Raw genomic sequence first — 22,162 nt, 5'->3', positions numbered from 1 at the left:
ACCCTTGTCAAAAATCAGTTGACCATAAATGTGTGGGTTTATTTCTGGATTATTGTTTCGATTACACTGGTCTGTGTGTCTGTTACTATACCAGTACCAGACTGTTTTGATTACTATAGCTGTATAATATGCTTGAAAATCAGGAAATGTGAGTCCTCCTCTTTGCTCTTCTCTTTCAACATTTCTTTCGCTATTTGGAGACTCTTGTCATTCCGTAGAAAGTGGGGGATTGGTTTTTCCATTTCTGTAAAGAAGGCTGTTGAAATTTTGATTAAGATTGCATTGAATCTATGCATTGCATCTTTTTATATCTGGATACCTTTTGTTTCTTGTCTTATTGCTCTGGCTAGGACTTATAAAACATATTTAATAGAAGTAGCAAGAGCAGGTACCCTTGTCTTATTCCTAGTTTCTAGGGGAAAGCTCTCAATCTTTCTCCATTAAATATAATGTTGGCTGTTGGCTTTTCATATACACTGTGAATCATATTGAAGAGTCTCTCTTCTGTTCCAGTCGTCTTGAGCTGTATTATACATTTGATGCTGCTTTGAACGATGGGTTTTCAGATGCAAGTTCATTATTTGTTCATTTGATTATATGGTACCTTTCTTCTGAGAATTTTTCTTTCCTATTCCACTTCATACAAAGCTTCTATAATGCAATTCCTGGTTATACTGGCATTGATACTTCAATTCGTTTTTAAGAACCTAGCAACGTTTGGTGGCTCTGAGACATAAAAAGCTCCTGTTACAAAATTTCATTTGTTTTATATTCTTTGTCAGTCAATTTTTTTGGATCCATGCAATTGAATTTTCAGTTTTAAAAAAAGTTCTTCTCTGTTATGAAGGAATATCAGTTAAAATATATTTGTGGTAATGCACCATTCCTATACCTTTTATAAAATCTGAAAAATATCCGTTACCGGCTTACATTTTCTTTAATGCTTTGGGCTTATTGTATACTCAGTTTTTCTCTTTTTGTCTGCTTTCACATATTGTTTTATAATTTTTACCTCTAATTCTGCCGAGTCACTATAGTTGACTTGCTGTGTTATTTTCCCTTGACCTCTGATGCAGACTTTGACCTTTGTCTGAGTTAGGGAAAATAATCTAATTTTTAAAATGCCTTCTGATGCTTTCTCACTTTCTGATGTTTCACTCTGCCCTTCATTCAGTTGCTTTGCAACCTTTTTCTAGTTTAAAAACTTGTTTTGCTTGCATTATATCAATCCTTGAGAATACTGCTTTTGTTCTTTTGGAACACAAAAGCATGCAATATGATACAGTTTATGAACTGTTCCACTGACTTTCTTTCCCAAAAGACTAAGTAGATCTACAAGTAGCTTACTTTTGGACTGCCTACTTTTAAACTGATATCCAAAGGAAAAACATGTCTGTTGGGTTAAAATAAGTTGCCTTCTGTAAAGCATATAGATAGGGTTGTTATGGGTTGGAATCTACTTGATGGTAATGGGTTTTTTTGGTTTCTGTAAAGCATATAAATCTTTATAAAGCACCACTTTTTTCAGACTTTGTTCTTGTGATGATCACATTTCTAAATTGACATTAGGTGTTTGGTAATGGAAGAAAACCCCGAGAATTTCCCTAGGGCATTTAGGTTCTAATAATGTCTTCCTAGTATTCTTCTTATACCTGGAAAGAACATGTTGAACAGCATTGCCTTAATTTGCCCATGCCAGGTAGTTATACTGTCTTGCTGTTTAATGGATTGTCTTGATTGAATGTTAAAAAAAAAAGAATAGTAATTAAATATTTTTTATGTGTCAGGTTCAATGTCAGGGGCCTGGGAGACAATAAACAAGCCACAACCCTTCACCTCCAGGGACTGGTAGTCTGCTGTTTTCTGAAGGAAATGAATAGTATAAGTAACAGTCATTTATTTAGCAAATGCTTGCTGAATTCTTCCTCTTTTTCAGACATTCATCAATGGTTCACAACTGGGTGCTGTAGGGCTGGATGGTTCCTTGGTGCGTGGAGATGGCCCACATATTGCAGAATATTTAGCATCCTTGGCCTCTGCCCTTAAGTTCTACTAGTATTCTCAGTTATGTGACATTAAAAAAAAAAAAGGTCCCCTTCCCTGCCTCCCTGCACCCCCACGCCATGCACATTCCCAGATGCCTCTGATTGAGAACCTCTGCCCTGGGTATTGTCCAAAAACCGACCCATTGTCTTGGGTTTTTGGGTATCTTGGAGTTAATTCTGACTCCTAGCAACCCTATACGACAGAATAGAACTGCCCCTTATGATTTTCAAGGCTGAAATCTTTTAAGGAAGCAGATTACTACATCTTTCTCCAGTGAAGTGACTAGTGAATTCGAAACACCAACCTTTCAGTTAGCAGCCCAGCACTTAACTACTATGCCACCAGGGCTCCTTATTTAAAACTTGCAAAAGAGGAGCTTATAAACCAACACAGAAGAATTTGCTTTTAGAATGTTTCCTCAAAGTGTATAAAGCCTGAGGAAACCTTGGCATTCACCCCACCTGCATCATCATCACCATCATCATCATTAGTACAACCGCAGTAGGGACTTAAATTGCTGTCATGCTTGTTCCAGATGCTGTCTGACTTGATCATCCCAGCAGTCGGTACAGTATTATCATTATTTTTATTAACATAATTTACATGACTGTAAAGGTGCTAATTCCTCTTAAAGGCTCTTAAATCAAAGAAGGATTAATTTATGTGTAAGAGACAATCCCTGCAGTCTATTAAACTGCAAGATATTGTAACTACCAGACATTGGCAAGTTAAGATAATGGTTGCCAGGTATAAGAAGAGTACTGCAAAGATATTACTAAAACCTAGATGGCCTAGAGAAATTCATGAGGCTTTCTGCCATCACCTGATGTCTAACTAGAGATGAAAGTTTGAAAGAGTTAAGGTTTTGGCCAAGGCCAAGCCCTTAGTAAGTGGTGGGCAAGTCCAGAACTAGAACACAGGCCTGAGCTTGCAGTGTGGGATGCAGCCTTGGGAGGGTAGCTTGGTAGTGGTGGAGACTGGGGGAAGGACACAGAGCCTGGCTTCTTCCTGCTTAAGCTCATAGCTGATCAGCAGCATGACTCATCTGAAGAGAGGTCTTGTTCCTGAAGATCAGGTGGGAAGGGGAAATGCTCCCCTTGCCCGTAGGACTGAGGGGTTGGAAGCTATGTTTTTCCACTCATCGTAAGAGGGAAAGGATGGAGGTATTAAGCATTGAAGGAATGGACTCTGCCTGTCCACCACTGCAGTAGTTTCTGCTAATTAATGAAGTACACTATTTGTACATACTCATTCCCGATACTCCTCACCACCCAAATAGGTACCCTGCCTCCACTACACCCCTGCATCCCACATCTCCAGGAAAATTCTTTTTCACTGTGCCTTGGTTGTATCCATTGTTGTCCTTAGCTGTTGTCGAGTTGGACCCAGACTCAAGCACAACAAAAAAAAATGGCCTGGCTAGTTCTGCCCCATCTCCATGATCAGTTGCGGAACATACCATTTGTATCTAGCTTGACCGTTATCACAACTTGTAATTATAAATTTATTTCTTTTTTGGGTACTAGGTTTTTGTCTGGTTTCTCACTAGCCTATAAGCTTTTAAGTAGAGAAACAAGATTTTTCTTCTTCCTGTTTATCTCCAGAGCCTCAGTAACTGTTAAGTAGTAGGTGTTCAATAAATACTTTTTGAATAAATGAATAATAGGATTTATTTGGTTCTTTAATTAAGAGCTTCTTCAAATATAACACTGAAGGAAACATCTGTAAATATTTTCTTAGATACTTAGGGTAACCACTGGCATCTCCCGTTAGTTCATTGGTGCAATAAATATTATGGCCTAGTGAGGCGGGGCCAAGATGGCGGACTAGGTGGACGCTACCGCGGATCCCTCTTGCAACAAAGACTCGAAAAAACAAGTGAATCGATCACATATATAACAATCTACGAACTCTGAACAACAAACACAGACTTAGAGACGGAGAACGAGCAAATACGGGCAGACAGCGATCGTTTTCAGAACTAAGAGCCAGCGTACCAGGCAGGTGACCTTCAGAGCCCGGGCTGGGGCAGAGCCCAGGGGGGCAGACGGCACAGACAACGGGCCCAGCCCTACCCCCTCCGAACCCATCCCGGGAGGGACTCTAGCTGGTTGGCGCGGGCGGCGTAGCGGCGCAGCCAGTGGGAGAAACACCCGGGAGGCGGTGACTGATCTTGGAGCGGGGAGAGCAGCGTCCCAGCCGGGGAGCCGTCCCGCCGGGAGTTTGGCGGGAGGCGGGCGAGGCGCGAGCGTGGGGATCACCTATATTTCCCTAAAGCGACCCCGGGGGGGGCGCCCAGACGTTCGTGAGGGCCACGTCCACCCAGTTCGCGCGAGCGGTGTGGCGCACCGGAGGGAGAAATCCCTGGGAGGAAGTGACTGGTCTTGGAGCGGGGAGAGCAGCGTCCCAGCCGGGGAGCTGTCCCGCTGGGATCTTGGCGAGAGTGGGCGGGGTGTGAGCGCATTCCCCTGAATAGACGCCGGGGGCGAGCCCAGCTGTTCGTGAGGGCCACGCCCACCCAGTTCGCGCGAGTGGTGTGGTGCACTGGAGGGAGAAATCCCCGGGAGGAAGTAACTGGTCTTGGAGTGGGGAGAGCAGCGTCCCGGCCGGGGAGCCGTCCTGCCGGGATTCTGGCGGACGGGGGCGGAGTGTGAACGCGGGGATCAGCTCTATATTCTGTGGTGCTACACGCCTAGCTCTCTGATCCCTCCCCCACCCTCCCCAGGCCGCTCCATTAACATCCGAATACCCTGAGCCAGAAGGAGATTTCAGATAGGGATCTGACTGCATTTTTTTTTAGCTGATTACCAGGAAAATCTAGTTTCCCAGTGATGGCTCGGAGACAGCAGTCCATATCAAACCACATAAAGAAACAGACCATGACAGCTTCTCCAACCCCCCAAACAAAAGAATCAAAATCTTTCCCAAATGAAGATACAATCCTGGAATTATCAGATACAGAATATAAAAAACTAATTTACAGAAAGCTTAAAGATATCACAAATGAAATTAGGCTAACTGCAGAAAAAGCCAAGGAACACACTGATAAAACTGTTGAAGAACTCAAAAAGGTTATTCAAAAACATAGTGGAAAAATTAATAAGTTTCAAGAATCCATAGAGAGACAGCATGTAGAAATCCAAAACATTAATAATAAAATTGCAGAATTAGACAACGCAATAGAAAGTCAGAGGAGCAGAGTCGAGCAATTAGAATGTAGACTGGGACTTCTGGAGGACCAGGGAATCAACTCCAACGTAGCTGAAAAAAAATCAGATAAAAGAATTAAAAAAAATGAAGAAACCCTAAGAATCATGTGGGACTCTATCAAGAAGGATAACTTGCGAGTAACTGGAGTCCCAGAACAGGGAGGGGGACAGAAAACACAGAGAAAATAGTTGAAGAACTCCTGACAGAAAACTTCCCTGACATCATGAAAGACGAAAGGATATCTATCCAAGATGCTCATCGAACCCCATTTAAGATTGATCCAAAAAGAAAAACACCAAGACATATCATCATCAAACTTGCCAAAACCAAAGACAAACAGAAAATTTTAAAAGCAGCCAGGGAGAAAAGAAAGGTTTCCTTCAAGGGAGAATCAATAAGAATAAGTTCAGACTACTCAGCAGAAACCATGCAAGTAAGAAGGGAATGGGACGACATATACAGAGCACTGAAGGAGAAAAACTGCCAACCAAGGATCATATATCCAGCAAAACTCTCTCTGAAATATGAAGGCGAAATTAAGATATTTACAGATAAACACAAGTTTAGAGAATTTGCAAAAACTAAACCAAGACTGCAAGAAATGCTTAAGTAGATTGTTTGGCCTGATGACCAATAATATCAGGTACCAGCACAATACAAGTTCACAAAACAGAAGGTCCTGATATCAACGCAACTCAAATAGGGAAAGCACAAAAACAAACAAAGTAAGATTAATTCTAAAAAATAAATAAACAAAATAATACACATAACAGGAAATCATGGAAATCAATAGATAAACGATCACAATAATCAAAAAGAGGGACTAAATATGGGAGACATTGAACTGCCAGATGGAGAGTGATACAAGGCGATATAGAACGATACAAGTTAGGTTTTTACTTAGAAAAATAGGGGTAAATAATAAGGTAACCACAAACAGGAATATCAATTCCATAACTCAAGAAAAACGTAATGACTCAACAAACATAAAGTTAAACATTATGAAAATGGGGATCTCACAATCTACTAAGAAAAAAGTCTCAGCACAAAAAAGTATGTGGAAAAATGAAAAGGCCAACAACACACATGAAAAGGCATCAAAATGACAGCACTAAAAACTTATTTATCTATAATTACGCTGAATGTAAATGGACTAAATGCACCAATAAAGAGACAGAGAGTCACAGACTGGATAAAGAAACATGACCCATCTATATGCTGCCTACAAGAGACACACCTTAGACTTAGAGACACAAACAAACTAAAACTCAAAGGATGGAAAAAAATATATCAAGCAAACAATAAGCACAAAAGAAGAGGAGTAGCAATATTAATTTCTGACAAAATAGACTTTAGACTTAAATCCACCACAAAGGATAAAGAAGGACACTATATAATGATAAAAGGGACAATTGATCAGGAAGATATAACCATATTAAATATTTACGCACCCAATGACAGGGCTGCAAGATACATAAATCAAATTTTAACAGAATTGAAAAGCGAGATAGACACCTCCACATTTATAGTAGGGGACTTTGACACACCACTTTCGGAAAAGGACAGGACGTCCAGTAAGAAGCTCAATAGAGACACGGAAGACCTACTTACAACAATCAACCAACTTGACCTCATAGACTTATACAGAACTCTCCACCCAACTGCTGCAAAATATACTTTTTTTTCTAGTGCACGTGGAACATGCTCTAGAATAGACCACATATTAGGTCATAAAACAAATCTTTCCAGAATCCAAAACATCGAAATATTACAAAGCATCTTCTCAGACCACAAGGCAATGAAGCTAGAAATCAATAACAGAAAAACTGGGGGAAAAGAAATCAAATACTTGGAAAATGAACAATACCCTACTGAAAAAAGACTGGGTTATACAAGACATCAAGAAGGGAATAAGGAAATTCTTAGAAAGCAACGAGAATGAAAATACTTCCTATCAAAACCTCTGGGACACAGCAAAAGCAATGCTCAGAGGCCAATTTATATCGATAAATGCACACATACAAAAAGAAGAAAGAGCCAAAATCAGAGAACTGTCCCGACAACTTGAACAAATAGAAAGTGAGCAACAAAAGAACCCATCAGGCACCAGAAGAAAACAAATAATAAAAATTAGAGCTGAACTAAATGAGAAAGAGAACAGAACAACAATTGAAAAAATTAACAAAGCCAAAAGCTGGTTCTTTGAAAAAATTAACAAAATTGATAAACCATTGGCTAGACTGACTAAAGAAAAACAGGAAAGGAAACAAATAACCTGAATAAGAAACGAGAAGGACCACATCACAACAGAGCCAAATGAAATTAAAAGAATCATTTCAGATTACTACGAAAAATTGTACTCTAACAAATTTGAAAACCTAGAAGAAATGGATAAATTCTTAGAAAAATACTACCTACCTAAACTAACACATTCAGAAGTAGAACAACTAAATAGACCCATAACAAAAAAAGAGATTGAAATGATAATCAAAAAACTTCCAACAAAAAAAAGTCCTGGCCCGGACGGCTTCACTGCAGAGTTCTACCAAACCTTCAGAGAAGACTTAACACCACTACTACTGAAGGTATTTCAAAGCATAGAAGAAGACGGAATACTACCCAACTCATTCTATGAAGCTACCATCTCCCTGATACCAAAACCAGGTAAAGACATTACAAAAAAAGAAAATTTTAGACCTATATCCCTCATGAACATAGATGCAAAAATCCTCAACAAAATTCTAGCCAATAGAATCCAACAACACATCAAAAAAATAATTCACCCTGATCAAGTGGGATTTATACCAGGTATGCAAGGCTGGTTTAATATCAGAAAAACCATTAATGTAATCCATCACATAAATAAAACAAAAGATAAAAACCACATGATCTTATCAATAGATGTAGAAAAGGCATTTGACAAAGTTCAAAACCCATTTATGATAAAAACTCTTACCAAAATAGGAATTGAAGGAAAACTCCTTAACATAATAAAGGGCATCTATGCAAAGCCAACAGCCAATATCACTCTAAATGGAGAGCACCTGAAAGCATTTCCCCTGAGAACGGGAACCAGACAAGGATGCCCTTTATCACCACTCTTATTCAACATTGTACTTGAAGTCCTAGCCAGGGCAATTAGGCTAGACAAAGAAATAAAGGGTATCCAGATTGGCAAGGAGGAAGTAAAGCTATCACTATTTGCAGATGACATGATCGTATACATGGAAAACCCTAAGGAATCCTCCAGAAAACTACTGAAACTAATAGAAGAGTTTGGAAGAGTCTCAGGTTATAAAATAAACATACAAAAATCACTTGGATTCCTCTACATCAACAAAAAGAACACCGAAGAGGAAATAACCAAATCAATACCATTCACAGTAGCCCCCAAGAAGATAAAATACTTAGGAATAAATCTTACCAAGGATGTAAAAGACCTATACAAAGAAAACTATAAAACTCTGCTACAAGAAATTCAAAAGGACATACTTAAGTGGAAGAACATACCCTGCTCATGGATAGGAAGACTTAACATAGTAAAAATGTCTATTCTACCAAAAGCCATCTATACATATAATGCACTTCCAATCCAAATACCAATGTCATATTTTAAGGGGATAGAGAAACAAATCACTAATTTCATATGGAAGGGAAAGAACCCCCGGACAAGCAAAGCATTACTGAAAAAGAAGAAGAAAGTGGGAGGCCTCACTCTACCTGATTTCAGAACCTATTATACAGCTACAGTAGTCAAAACAGCCTGGTACTGGTACAACAACAGGCACATAGACCAATGGAACAGAATTGAGAACCCAGATATAAATCCATCCATGTATGAGCAGCTGATATTTGACGAAGGACCAGTGTCAGTCAATTGGGGAAATGATAGTCTTTTTAACAAATGGTGCTGGCATAACTGGATATCCATTTGCAAAAAAATGAAACAGGACCCATACCTCACACCATGCACAAAAACTAACTCCAAGTGGATCAAAGACCTAAACATAAAGACCAAAACGATAAAGATCATGGAAGAAAAAATAGGATCAACCCTTGGAGCCCTAATACAGGGCATAAACAGAATACAAAACATTACCAAAAATGATGAAGAGAAACCAGATAACTGGGAGCTCCTAAAAATCAAACACCTATGCTCATCTAAAGACTTCACCAAAAGAGTAAAAAGACTACCTACAGACTGGGAAAGAATATTCAGCTATGACATCTCAGACCAGTGCCTGATCTCTAAAATCTACATGATTCTGTCAAAACTCAACCACAAAAAGACAAGCAACCCAATCAAGAAGTGGGCAAAGGATATGAACACACATTTCACTAAAGAAGATATTCAGGCAGCCAACAGATACATGAGAAAATGCTCCCGATCATTAGCCATTAGAGAAATGCAAATTAAAACTACAATGCAATTCCATCTCACACCAACTAGACAGGCCTTAATCCAAAAAACACAAAATAATAAATGTTGGAGAGGCTGCGGAGAGATTGGAACTCTCATACACTGCTGGTGGGATTGTAAAATGGTACAACCACTTTGGAAATGCATCTGGCGTTATCTTAAACAGTTAGAAATAGAACTACCATACAACCCAGAAATCCCACTCCTCGGAATATACCCTAGAGATACAAGAGCCTTCACACAAACAGATATATGCACACCCATGTTTATTGCAGCTCTGTTTACAATAGCAAAAAGCTGGAAGCAACCAAGATGTCCGTCAATGGATGAATGGGTAAATAAATTGTGGTATATTCACACAATGGAATACTACGCATCGATAAAGAACAGTGACGAATCTCTGAAACATTTCATAACATGGAGGAATCTGGAAGACATTATGCTGAGCGAAATGAGTCAGAGGCAAAAGGACAAATATTGTATAAGACCACTATTATAAGATCTTGAGAAATAGAAAAAACGGAGAAGAACACATACTTTTGTGGTTACAAAGTGGGAAGGGAGGGAGGGAGGGAAAGGGTTTTTTATTGATCAATCAGTAGATAAGAACTGCTTTGGGTGAAGGGAAAGACAAGACACAATACAAGGAAGGTCAGCCTAATTGGACTGGACTAAAAGCAAAGAGGTTTCCGGGATAAAATGAAAGCTTCAAAGGTCAGCGGAGCAGGGGCTGGGGTCTGGGGAACATGGTTTGAGGAGACTTCTAAGTCAACGGGCAAAATAATTCTACTATGAAAACATTCTGCATCCCACTTTGAATTGTGGCGCCTGGGGTCCTAAATGCCAACAAGCGGCCATCTAAGATACATCAATTGGTCTCAACTCACCTGGAGCAAATGCAAAGGAAGAACACCAAGGCCACACGACAACTAAGAACCCAAGAGACAGAAAGGGCCACATGAACCAGAGACCTACATTATCCTGAGACCAGAAGAACTAGTTGGTGCCCGGCCACAATCGATGTCTGCCCTGCTAGGGAGCACAACAGTCAACTCCTGAGGGAGCAGGAGGCCAATGGAATACAGACCCCAAATTCTCATAAAAAGACCATACCTAATGATATGAATGCGACTAGAGGAATCCCAGAGACAATGCTCCCCAGAACTTCTGATGGCACAGGACAGGAACCATCCCCGAAGACAAATCATCAGGCATGAAAAGGACTGGTCAGCGGTGGGGAGAGAGATGCTGATGAAGATTGAGCCAATTAAATTAGATGGACACTGGAGAGTGTGTTGGCAACTCTTGACTGGAGGGGGGATGGGAAGATAGAGAGAGAGGGAAGATGGCAAAATTGGCACGAAACGAGAGACTGAAAGGGCTGACTCAATAGGGGGAGAGCAAGTGGGAGAAGGGAGTATGATGTATGTAAACCTACATGTGACAGACTGATTGGAATGGTATGATTGGAATGGTAAATGTTCACTTGAAGCTTAATAAAAATTAATTAAATATATATATATTATGGCCTAGAACCTGCCCAGCTCCTTTCTGGACACAAAGGTTACAGCACTTGCTGACTTTGTGAAGCATTCATTCTAGTGAAAGGAGAGAATTCTGATGAATTCCACTCTCTCTAGCAGGTGTCTTGATTTTCAGAATGCTACTAATTTTTCTCTACATTTTATGACATGTCTTAGGATGCTCTTCTAGAGAAAAAGATTTTAGCGTAAGGTTTTCAACTATTAGGCCATGGAAGAGTTTTTCCAAGATTTTTCAGAAAAAAAGAATAACCAAACCCCTTGCCATTAGATCGATTCTGACTCATAGTGACTTTACATGGGTAATACGTGGTTGGTCTTTCTGATTCCTCTGGCTGAACTCTTATCCAGTAAGCTAAACTGCCTGTTAAAGTATATCTGATAATAAAATGTTCTTTTTTTTTAAAGTTTGCCTACTGCCTCTTTTGCTAGCCCTCTACCAAGCACGATGTCTTTCTCCAGGGACTGGTCCCTCCTGCTAACATGTCCAAAGTACATGAGACAAAGTCTCATCATTCTTGCTTTTAAGGAGCACCCTGGCTGTACTTCTTCTGAGACAGTTTTGTTCATTCTTCTGGCAGTCCATGGTATATGCCGTATTCTTCACCAACACCATAATTCAAAGAGATCAGTTCTTCTTTTTTCCTTATTCATTGTTTAGCTTTCACACACCTCTGAGGAGATTGAAAATACTGTGACCTGGGTCAGGCACACCTCAGTCCTCAAAGGGACACCTTGGCTTTTCAACAATTTAAAGAGGTCCTTTGCAGCAGATTTGCCCAATGCAATGTGTCTTGATTTTTTTTTTTTAATTTTTATTGTGCTTTGAAGTGAAAGTTTACAAACCAAGTCAGTCTCTCACACAAAAACTTATATACACCTTGCTACATACTCCCAATTGGTCTCCCCCTAATGAGACAGCCCGCTCCCTCCCTCCAGTCTCTCTTTTTGTGTCCATTCCTCCAGCTTCTAACCCCCTCTATCCTCTCATCTCCCCTCCAGACAGAACGTGCCAACATAGCCTCAAGTGTCCGCCTGATCCAAGAAGCTCACTCCTCACCAGCATCCCTCTCCATCCCATTGTCCAGTCCAATTCCTGTCTGAAGAGTTGGCTTTGGGAATGGTTCCTGTCCTGAGCCAACAGAAGGTCTGGGGGCCAGGACTACTGGGGTCCTTCTAGTCTCGGTCAGACCATTAAGTGCGGTCTTTTTATGAGAATTTGGGGTCTGCCTCCCACTGCTTTGCTGCTCCCTCAAGGGTTCTCTGTTGTGTTCCCTGTCAGGGCAGTCATCTATTGTAGCTGGGTACCATCTAGTTCTTCCGGTCTCAGGCTAATGTAGTCTCTGGTTTATGTGGCCCTTTCTGTCTCTTGGGCTCATAATTACCCTGTGTCTTTGGTCTTTATTCTCCTTTGCTCCAGATGGGTTGAGACCACTTGATACATCTTAGATGGCTGCTTGCTAGTGTCTAAGACCCCAGATGCCACTCTCCAAAGTGGGATGTAGAATGTTTTCTTGATAGATTTTATTATGCCAATTGACTTAGATGTCCCCTGAAACCATGGTCCCGAAACCCCCGCCCCTGCTATGCTGGCCTTCAAAGCACTCAGTTTATTCAGGAAACTTCTTTGCTTTCTGTTTAGTCCAGTTGTGCTGACCTCGCCTGTATTGTGTGTTGTCTTTCCCTTCACCTGAAGTAGTTCTTATCTACTATCCAATTAGTGAATATCCCCTCCCACCTTCTCTCCCTTCCCCCTATCGTAACCATCAAAGAATGTTTTCTTCTCTGTTTAAACTATTTCTGGAGTTCTTATAATAGTGGTAGTATACAATATTTGTCCTTTTGCAACTGACTAATTTCACTCAGCATAATGCCTTCAGATTCCTCCATGTTATGAAACATTTCACGGATTCATCACTGTTCTTTATCCATTGTGTGAATATACCATAATTTATTTATCCATTCATCCGTTGATGGGGACCTTGGTTGCTTCCATCTTTTTGCTGTTGTAAACAGTGCTGCAGTGAACATGGGTGTGCATACATCTGTTCGTGTAAAGACTCTTATTTCTCTAGGATATATTCCAAGGAGTGGGATTGCTGGATCGTATGGTAGTTCTATTTCTAGCTTTTTAAGGAAGTGCCAAATCCATTTCCAAAGTAGTTGTACCATTTTACGTTCCCACCAGCAGTGTATAAGTGTTCCAGTCTCTCCACAGCCTCTCCAACATTTATTATTTTGTGTTTTTTGGATTAAATGCCAGCCTTGTTGGAGAGAGATGAAATCGCATTGTAGTTTTGGTTTGCATTTCTCTAATGGCTAATGATCGTGAGCATTTCCTCATGTATCTGTTAGCTATCTGAATGCTTTCTTTAGTGAGGTGTCTGTTCATATCTTTTGCCCATTTTTTAAATTGGGTTGTCTTTTTGTAGTTGAGTTTTTGCAGTGTCATGTAGATTTTAGAGGTGAGGTGCTGATTGGAAATGTCGTAGCTAAAATCTTTTTCCCAGTCTGTAGGTAGTCTTTTTACTCTTTTGATGAAATCTTTGGATGAGCATAGGTGTTTGGCTTTTAGGAACTCTCAGTTATCTAGTTTTTCTTCTGCATTTTTAGTAATGTTTTGTATACTGTTTATGCCATGTATTAGGGCTCCTAACATTGTCCGCATTTTTTCTTCCATGATCTTTATTGTTTTAGATTTTATACTTAGGTCTTTGACCCATTTTTAGTTAGTTTTTGTGCATGGTGTGAGGTATGGGCCTTACTTCATTTTTTTGCAGATGGATATCCAGTTATGCGAGCACCATTTGTTAAAAAGACAGTCTTTTCCCCATTTAACTGCTTTGGGGCCTTTGTCAAATATCAGCTGTTCATATGTGGTTGTATTTATGTCTGGATGCTCAATTCTGTTCCTTTGGTCTATGTGTCTGTTGTTGTACCAGTACCAGGCTGTTTTGACTACTGTGGTAGTATAATAGGTTCCAAAATCAGTTTTAAAATCAGGTAGAGTGAGGCCTTCCACTCTGTCCTTCTTTTTCAGTAATGCTTTACTTATCTGCGGCTTCTTTCCCTTCCATATGAAGTAGGTGATTTGTTTCTCCATCTCGTTAAAAGATGTAGTTGGAATCTGGATTGGAATTGCATTAAATCTATAGATGACTTTTGGTAGAATAGATATTTTTATAATGTTAAGTGTTCCTATCCATGAGCAAGGTATGTTTTCACACTTTTGTAGGTCTCTTTTGGTTTCTTTCAGAAGTGTTTTTTACTTTTATTTGTATAAGTCTTTTACATCTCCAGTAAGATTTATTCCTAAGTATTTTATCTTCTTGGGGGCTACTATAAATGGTATTGATTTGGTGATTTCCTCTTCGATGTTCTTTTTGTTGGTGTAGAGGAATCCAACTGATTTTTGTGTGTTTATCTTGTATCCTGATGCTCTGCTGAACTGTTCCATTAGTTTTCTTGAGAATTCCTTAGGGTTTTCTGTGTATAAGATCATGTCATCTGCAAATAGAGATACTTTCACTTCTTCTTTGCCAATCTGGATGCCCTTTATTTCCTTATCTAGCCTAATTGCCCTGGCTAGGATCTCCAGCACAATGTTAAGTAAGAGTGGTGATAAACACCATCCTTGTCTGGTTCCCGATCTCAAGGGCAATGCTTTTCAGGCTCTCTCCATTTAGGGTGATGTTGGCTATTGGCTTTGTATAAATGCCCTTTATTATGTTGAGGAATTTTCCTTCTATTTTGCTGAGAGTTTTTATCATGAATGGATGTTGAACTTTGCCAAATGCCTTTTCTGCATCAGTTGATAAAACCATGTGATTCTTGCCTTTTGTTTTATTTATATGATGGATTACATTAATTATTTTTCTAATGTTGAACCATCCCTGCATACCTGGTATGAACCCCACTTGATCATGGTGAATTATTTTTTTTGATATGCTGTTGAATTCTACTGGCTAGAATTTTGTTGAGCATTTTTGCATCTAAATTCATGAGGGATATAGGTGTCTAATTTTCTTTTTTTGTGGTGTCTTTACCTGGCTTTGGTATCAGGAATATGCTGGATTCATGGAATGAGTTTGGGAGTATTCCGTCCTCTTCTGTGCTCTGAAATAGTCTTTTGATTTCTTGATTGCTGCTTCCATGGGAGTTGATTATGGATCCAAATAAAAAGAAATCCTTGACAAGTCAGTCTTTTTTCTGTTTATCGTGATGTTGGTTATTGGTCCAGTTGTGAGGATTTTTGTTTTCCTCATGTTGAGATGTAATCCATACTGAAGATTGTAGTCTTTGATCTTCATCAGTAAATGCATCAAGTCCTCTTCGCTTTCAGCAAGCAAGGTTGTGTCGTCTGCATAACGCAGGTTGTTAGTGAGTCTTACTTCAATCCAGATGCCACGTTCTTCATATAGTCCAGCTTCTCTAACTATTTGCTGAGCATGATTTTAGTTACCGTACTCTACAGCAACGGGTTTGGTTTTGATGCACATCTGTATTTATCTCTGGATAATACAGGAGAGGAACCATCAAGTTCGACTCAACTCTAGCATGGTGCTCAGTTAATGTTTACTGAATAAAAATATATGTATATAAAACAGCCTCCTGGCTTAAAGGCCTAGGTGTTTCTAGCTCCTCTTCTATTTAAAAACTTGTCCGGTAGAGATATAGCCTACAGTGTCTCCTTTCCTTCTTCGAGTGATTTGGAATTGCTACATGTCTTTGAAATTGACTCACATTCTTTGGGATCCACTAGCAACAGATTGTCTGGTCTCTGCCCATCAGATCTATAGTTTTGATGTATCTGAAACTCTTTGGCTAGTTGAGAGACACCTTTGTGAAATTTGCCTCCTTTAGTGGGGCTTTTAAAACAGTATTCTCCCTCAAGGATCAAAAGCTGTCTGGAAAGTGAAAAAATTTGGGTTGAAATTTTAAATTTCAAAATTTCATTGTAAGAATAACATTGAAATACAATATTTTATGCATTACAATAATTTATAAAAATCATCTCAAACTTTGGCTAAATTTTTTTCTGGGGAATTTATAGTCATGTATTTTTTTTTTATTATTAAATCTTAGAAAATGTACTTTTGTATTTCTGCATCAAATGACTTTGGAAAAGTTTGATTTTATACTTAAGAACTTTTTAAAAATGTAAATACTCTATTTTGGTTCTGTGGACAGTTCTTTATATGTTTATCTTGTTGTGCTATTCTTCTCCTACAGTTATGCCCCTTGGTGTCCATCTTGCCAGCAGACCGATTCAGAATGGGAGACTTTTGCCAAGAATGGTGAAATACTTCACATCAGTGTGGGGAAGGTAGACGTCATTCAAGAACCAGGTAGTGTAAATGTTGGACAACAAATGCCAAAGTTTGTTTCCAGTATTTCATTTTGAAATTTTTCAAGCATACAGAAAAGTTGAAAGACTAGAATATTGATTTACCTGTGAACGAATCCCCTTGAGTTAACAGGCTACATTTTAGCATTTCTGGGCCTGTCTAATGTATGTATATGTGTGTATATATTTGTATTATTTATTTTTAATTTTTTTCTTTTTGCTGAGCCAATTTGAAAGTAGGTTGCAGACATCATGACACTTTAACTTTCATCACTTCAGGGTATTACACTCTCCCTGTTTATCCCATGCTCTGGCTGACGCAAGCAGTTTGCAGTAGGCTGCTAATGTAAAGGTTAGCAGCTCGAACCCACCCAGCAGTGCCACAGAAGAAAGGCCTGGCAATCTGCTTCTTTAAAGATTATAGCCAAGAAAACCCTATGGAGCAATTCTCTGTAACATGGGGTAGCCACAAGTTGGAATCAACTTGATGGCAACGGGTTTGGGCTTTTTTTTTTAGTTAGTTGTTTTCATAAAGTTTTTTGGACCACAATCCAATCAAGGTTCATAAATTGCATTTGGCTGGTATGTCTTGTTAGTTTTTTATGGCATTGACGTTTTGAAGAGAACAGGCCAGGATGTGCCGAAGTGTTTCCTCGTAGTGACATTTATCTTATTCTATTTTCCGTAAAGTAAAAGTTTGGCCAAGAGGCGTGACTAGATTCAGGGTAGACATTTATGGCAAGAATACTTCATACGTGTTTTATGGCAAGAATACTTCATACGTGTTGCTGTGACTTCGTATTGCATCGGGTCTGAAGGCACCTCCCGTCACCATTAGTGATGTTAAGTTTGAGTCCTTGGTTAAGGTGGTGACACCAAACATCTCAGGCATAGAGAAACAACCTCACTTTGTAATTAGCAGGTAATCTGTGGGGTGATACTTTAGGGTTTTAAAATCCATGATGATCTTGTCACATATTTCACAGTGAACCCTGGTATGGTGAATTTCTAATTTTGTCATTCTGTCTACATTTATTGGAACCTTGGTAGTGCAGTGGTTAAAACACTCGGCTGCTAACTGAAAGGTTGGCAGTTCGAACCCACACAGCTGCTTCATAGAAGAAAGATATGGCAGTCTGCTTCTGTAAAGATTTACAGCCTTGGAAACCCTGTGGGGCAGTTCCACTGTGTCCTGTAGGGTCACTATGAGTCAGAATCAACTCAACAGCAGTATTTTTTTTTTTTTTTTTTGGTATCTACATTTATTAGCTGTGAGTTCTGAATATTTTAAAGAGAGAGAAAGAAAGGGATCACTTTTACCCCAAAAAGTGAAGGGAGAGAGAGGAAGCTCTTTTACATCCTGAAAAGATATGCACAATAAATTTGTAGTTTAAAAAAAACTTTACATATTGTATATAAATTAAGAAGAAAAATTGGGCTATTGTGATCCAAATCTCTAAAATTTGGCTATTTGCAAATTTTATGAAAAATTTATTTTTATTCTATAGATTATCTGTCATCTCTTCCCATCTACTTCAATTTCTGTTTTATCTCCTTATTAGGAAAAAAAAAGTTTGGTATGGAAGTCTAGCTTTCACTTTTAGATAATAAACTGTTAGTTCAGTAAACACAAAGTAATCAATTACCAATTCCCTGGGCAACAAAAGGGATGACGTTTGTTAAGACCCGTGTGTCTGCAAACCCATGGAGAGAGATTTTCATAAAAAGCTGTGCATCTTAATCCTTCGTCTGTTTAAGCCTTCAAACAAAGCTCCCTCTGCCCATCTGCTGTTTAGAGACAGACACGTGATAGTCATTAGCTTATGGCTTTTGGGCTGTTATAATGAGTTATTCTGTTTGAAGATCAAGTCATTACAATTACATTTTTGCTGAGAACAGTCTTTTTGTAATTTGAAATCAGGTGTGAGCCTTGTCAGTCAGTGAGCACCAGACACATTCTGTGAGGGGTTTGTTAGAGGTACAGCTGGCATACTCGCGTTTCAGTCATCTGAGTTCCTCTACCTGATCCGAATTCACAGCATGATTCGAATTAAAAGAATTAAACAGCGTTATGATGGATTCACAAATCTGAAGTCTAATTGAGTATAGTCTTTCTATCTAAAATGTAGACTTAAACAGCCATTTTTCCATTGTGACTGGATTAAGTGCTTTTCGATAATGAAGTGAGAGAGAAATTAATTATGAAGAAATATGTTAAACACAGAATCAGCATTGATATATAGTATTTATGTAATATAAGCTGTATATACTTGAAATATATACCAAGGAGGAAGGAGAACAAACAAAACCCCAAAAAGAAATACAATTGTTTTATGTATTAGAACAAGTTTTTAAAAGGCACACACTAAAACCAAACCAAACCCATTGCCGTTGAGTCAGTTCCGACTCATAGTGACCCTTTTAGGCAAGAGTAGAACTGCCCTATACAGTTTCCAAGGAGTGCCTGGTGGATTCGAACTGCTGACCTTTTCAGTTAGCAGTCGTAGTTCTTAACCACCATACCACCAGGGTTTCCCAAAAGGTGGTTGGGCTCTAGAATTCTTTTAAATGATAAAAACTTAAGAACTGTAACTCATAAATAAAAATTCGGAAACAGAATTCTACATGTGTGATTGTTTGAGGGGCCCAGAGAATATCTCACTCAGTTCAGATTATACTGTTTTAAGTTATAATGATAAACTTAATGCTTTCAATTTAATCTTTGAATAGAGTTTAGAAATTATGTGCATTAAGGTCAATAAGGAAGACAAAGTTTTGGCCCCTCATTGAGCTTACATTACAGTGAAGTATATAAACAGTCACAAAAATAAAATGTGACCTAATGAAACCTAATGTTTGATGGTGCTAAGAACTATGAAGCAAAATAAAGCAGAGTAAAAATGATGGGGGCCACTATTTTCAATAGGGTGGGGAGGAAAGGACTGTTTGACCAGAAGTTTTGATACACTGAGAAAGTGAACGTCCACAAGCTCTAGGGGAGGAGCCTGGCAAGCAGATCCAGCTGCATGTGCAGGTGGGAGTGTATTTGGCTTATTTGAGGAAGAGTATGATTGCCAGTGTGATATTAGAGATAAGTAGGGCGAGTGAGGTAACTAGGGATCTGGTCATGTAGGGTCTTGTTGACTATGGGAGGGAGTTTAGATTTTATCTGAAGTGTGATAGGAAAGAAGCTACTGGCAAGTTTTGAGCCGGGCAGTGACATGATATGATCTGTGTTTTAAGAGTCCCTTTGACTGCAGTGTAGGAAATTGATTGCAGGAGATCAGAAGTAGAAGCAGAAGAGCAGTTGGGAGGTTAATACAGTAGTCTGGAGTTGAGAAGATGGTGGCTTAGAGTGCCAGCAGTAGCGCAATGCACGGTGGTTGAATTTGAGATAACTGCATTTAGCTGGAATATCCAAAAGTATTTTCTGATGCATTGGTTATAGGATATGGTAGAAAGAAGGAATGGAGAATACTGAGGAAGGATCAGGTTTGGGGTAGGGGTTAAGTTCAGGATGTTTATGAGACAGCCGGATAGCAATGAGCTAGAGGTATCAATTTGGAGATCATCAGTGTAGATTGTATTTGAAACCAAGGAAAGCACTGAAATGACCTAGAGAGTGGGTGATAGAGAAGTATACTGAGGACTGAGACCTAGGGCACTCTGACATTTAGAAGACAAAAAGAGGAAGAAGTTGCAGCAGAGCAAAAGGAGAAGCCAGTGCGGTAAGAGGGAGATGGAGAAGTAGGATGGTTCTGGAAGCCAAGTGAAGACAGCGTGTCTCGTGGGGTATTAACTCACTGGCAAGCCCCTGTGGCAGTTGGTCCCTATTCTTGGAAGCAGAGTAAGTGTTTGCTTCATTTTTACTAAATCTAAGATCCTGATTAAACCGTGGAAAACCATTGAAATGATATTGTATTTCCCTGCAGTCAGACACTTCACTGGATTTTTCTGTATACACGTTTCTGTTCGGTAACAGATACGATTAATATATTCTTTCTTCATGGCTTCCTTGTCACAGAAGTGCCTAGAGAGGGAAAATTTCATTTCTTTTCTCAGGAGGTAAAATGTAAGAAGAGGAGACAGGAAGAATTTTTTTTTCCCACAATTATGCTAATATTTTATTTCTTCAAAAGCACTTCACAAGAAAATATAAGCATGGCTTCCGATAGGAATGTTACACCTGGACTTGGTACCAAGCTCACAGGTTGAGTTTTGCAAAGAAAAACAGGCTTTCAAGTTAAACAATTTATAACTAAAACTTTAATACCAGGGATTCTCACAAAACACATTACAAATGACAGCATGAAAAAAAATCTTGCGTGGTAACTCAAAGTTCATCTCCACAGCATACCCTTAAACTGGCAGGACGTTGGTATCTTGAATAATCTCAAATTTCTAAATGATGTTACAAATAGTTATCTACTCATATACAGCAATCACATAAGGAATTTATGACCTAAAGTGAAAGTAAAAAACTCTTGAAACCTATCAGATTCTACATCAACTGGGCGACCTCTGCACATTGTGAAGCCTTGGTTGGATTTTTTTTTTTTTTTTTTAAACCTCTAATCTAGTTACATGGTGCAGCTTTTAAAGACCGGTTATCCAATTACAGCTTCATTGTATATCCCAGCTATAGACAAAATTCTTAGTTCAGTTTTTGCCAGTTTTGTTTCCATAATATTAAGACATCACACTTTAGCTGGGCAAGACTTAGAGGTTTATAATCAGTCTATGCAAGACCGAAGTTCAAAACATTCACTTTGCTTAAGGGGACGTTGTAAAGTAATAAATTCTTGGTATTACATACCTCATATGATCCATTTCAGGAAGAATTTTTTATGTTCTTTAGTTATGTCTGTAACTCTTCATTGGTTTATCTCATAAGAGGTTCTTTTAGGTATTGCAAATAGAAGATAAGATTTTTAAAATGATAAAACTAGGGATTATAAACATGCTGCAGTTTTACAGCTGAGATGTAGAAGTCAAGGAAAGCACAGACCTATGGGTCGGTTTGTGTTACATTGCCTGCTTCATGCTTCATAAACCAGGTGACGTTTCGGTTGAGCTGACTTTAGGAAATTAGATTTAATGTGTATGTAGTTGAACCTTCTGCTCCATGCAGATGAGCTTCGTTGTTAAGGACAGGAAAATAGCTGCTCGTAGTGTACAAGGCCGAGAATAAGCATTGTACTTAAAACCTTCAGTTTATTACAGAAGCCAGCTTAGTTTACTGTACTTCAGTGTTTTATTTTTAATTTTATAAATTATAAAATTTAGTCTTTTTGTATTCTATTATATGGACAACTCTGTTTCAATCTCAAAGTTAAGGTTAGTTCTACTTTTTATTGTGTTTTCCTTCTGCTACTGTCTTTGGTGTTAATAACTAACATTTAATGAATATTTACTTCAGCCTGTCATCATGTTAAGAACTTACGTGCCTTTTAGCTTCTCAGCAGCTCAATGAAGAACAAACTGTTCATCTTCAAATTACTCACAAAACTAAGGCTCAGAGAGATGAACATGCCAAGGCAACGCAGCTAAAAACTGGTGGAACAAATGCGGCTAGCCATCCCTATTTTCTTAATATTG

The 22,162-nt window shown here is 38.9% G+C and overlaps 1 protein-coding gene across 1 annotated transcript in view; it reads left to right on the top strand.

Annotated features, from left to right (window-relative positions):
- The window catches only part of TMX4 (thioredoxin related transmembrane protein 4), a 56,953-nt gene that overhangs the window by 4,121 nt on the left and 30,670 nt on the right, over positions 1-22,162 (top strand). Inside the window, exon 2 of the mRNA XM_049869968.1 lies at positions 16,450-16,565. Within this exon, the coding sequence (XP_049725925.1) occupies positions 16,450-16,565 (116 nt within the window). The remainder of the gene's footprint in view (positions 1-16,449; positions 16,566-22,162) is intronic.

Source organism: Elephas maximus, chromosome 25 (genome assembly GCF_024166365.1).
Source record: "Elephas maximus indicus isolate mEleMax1 chromosome 25, mEleMax1 primary haplotype, whole genome shotgun sequence".
Classification (NCBI taxonomy): domain Eukaryota; kingdom Metazoa; phylum Chordata; class Mammalia; order Proboscidea; family Elephantidae; genus Elephas; species Elephas maximus.
The sequence above is the reverse complement of the archived record's forward strand: the minus strand, read 5'-3'. Positions and strand labels throughout refer to the sequence as shown.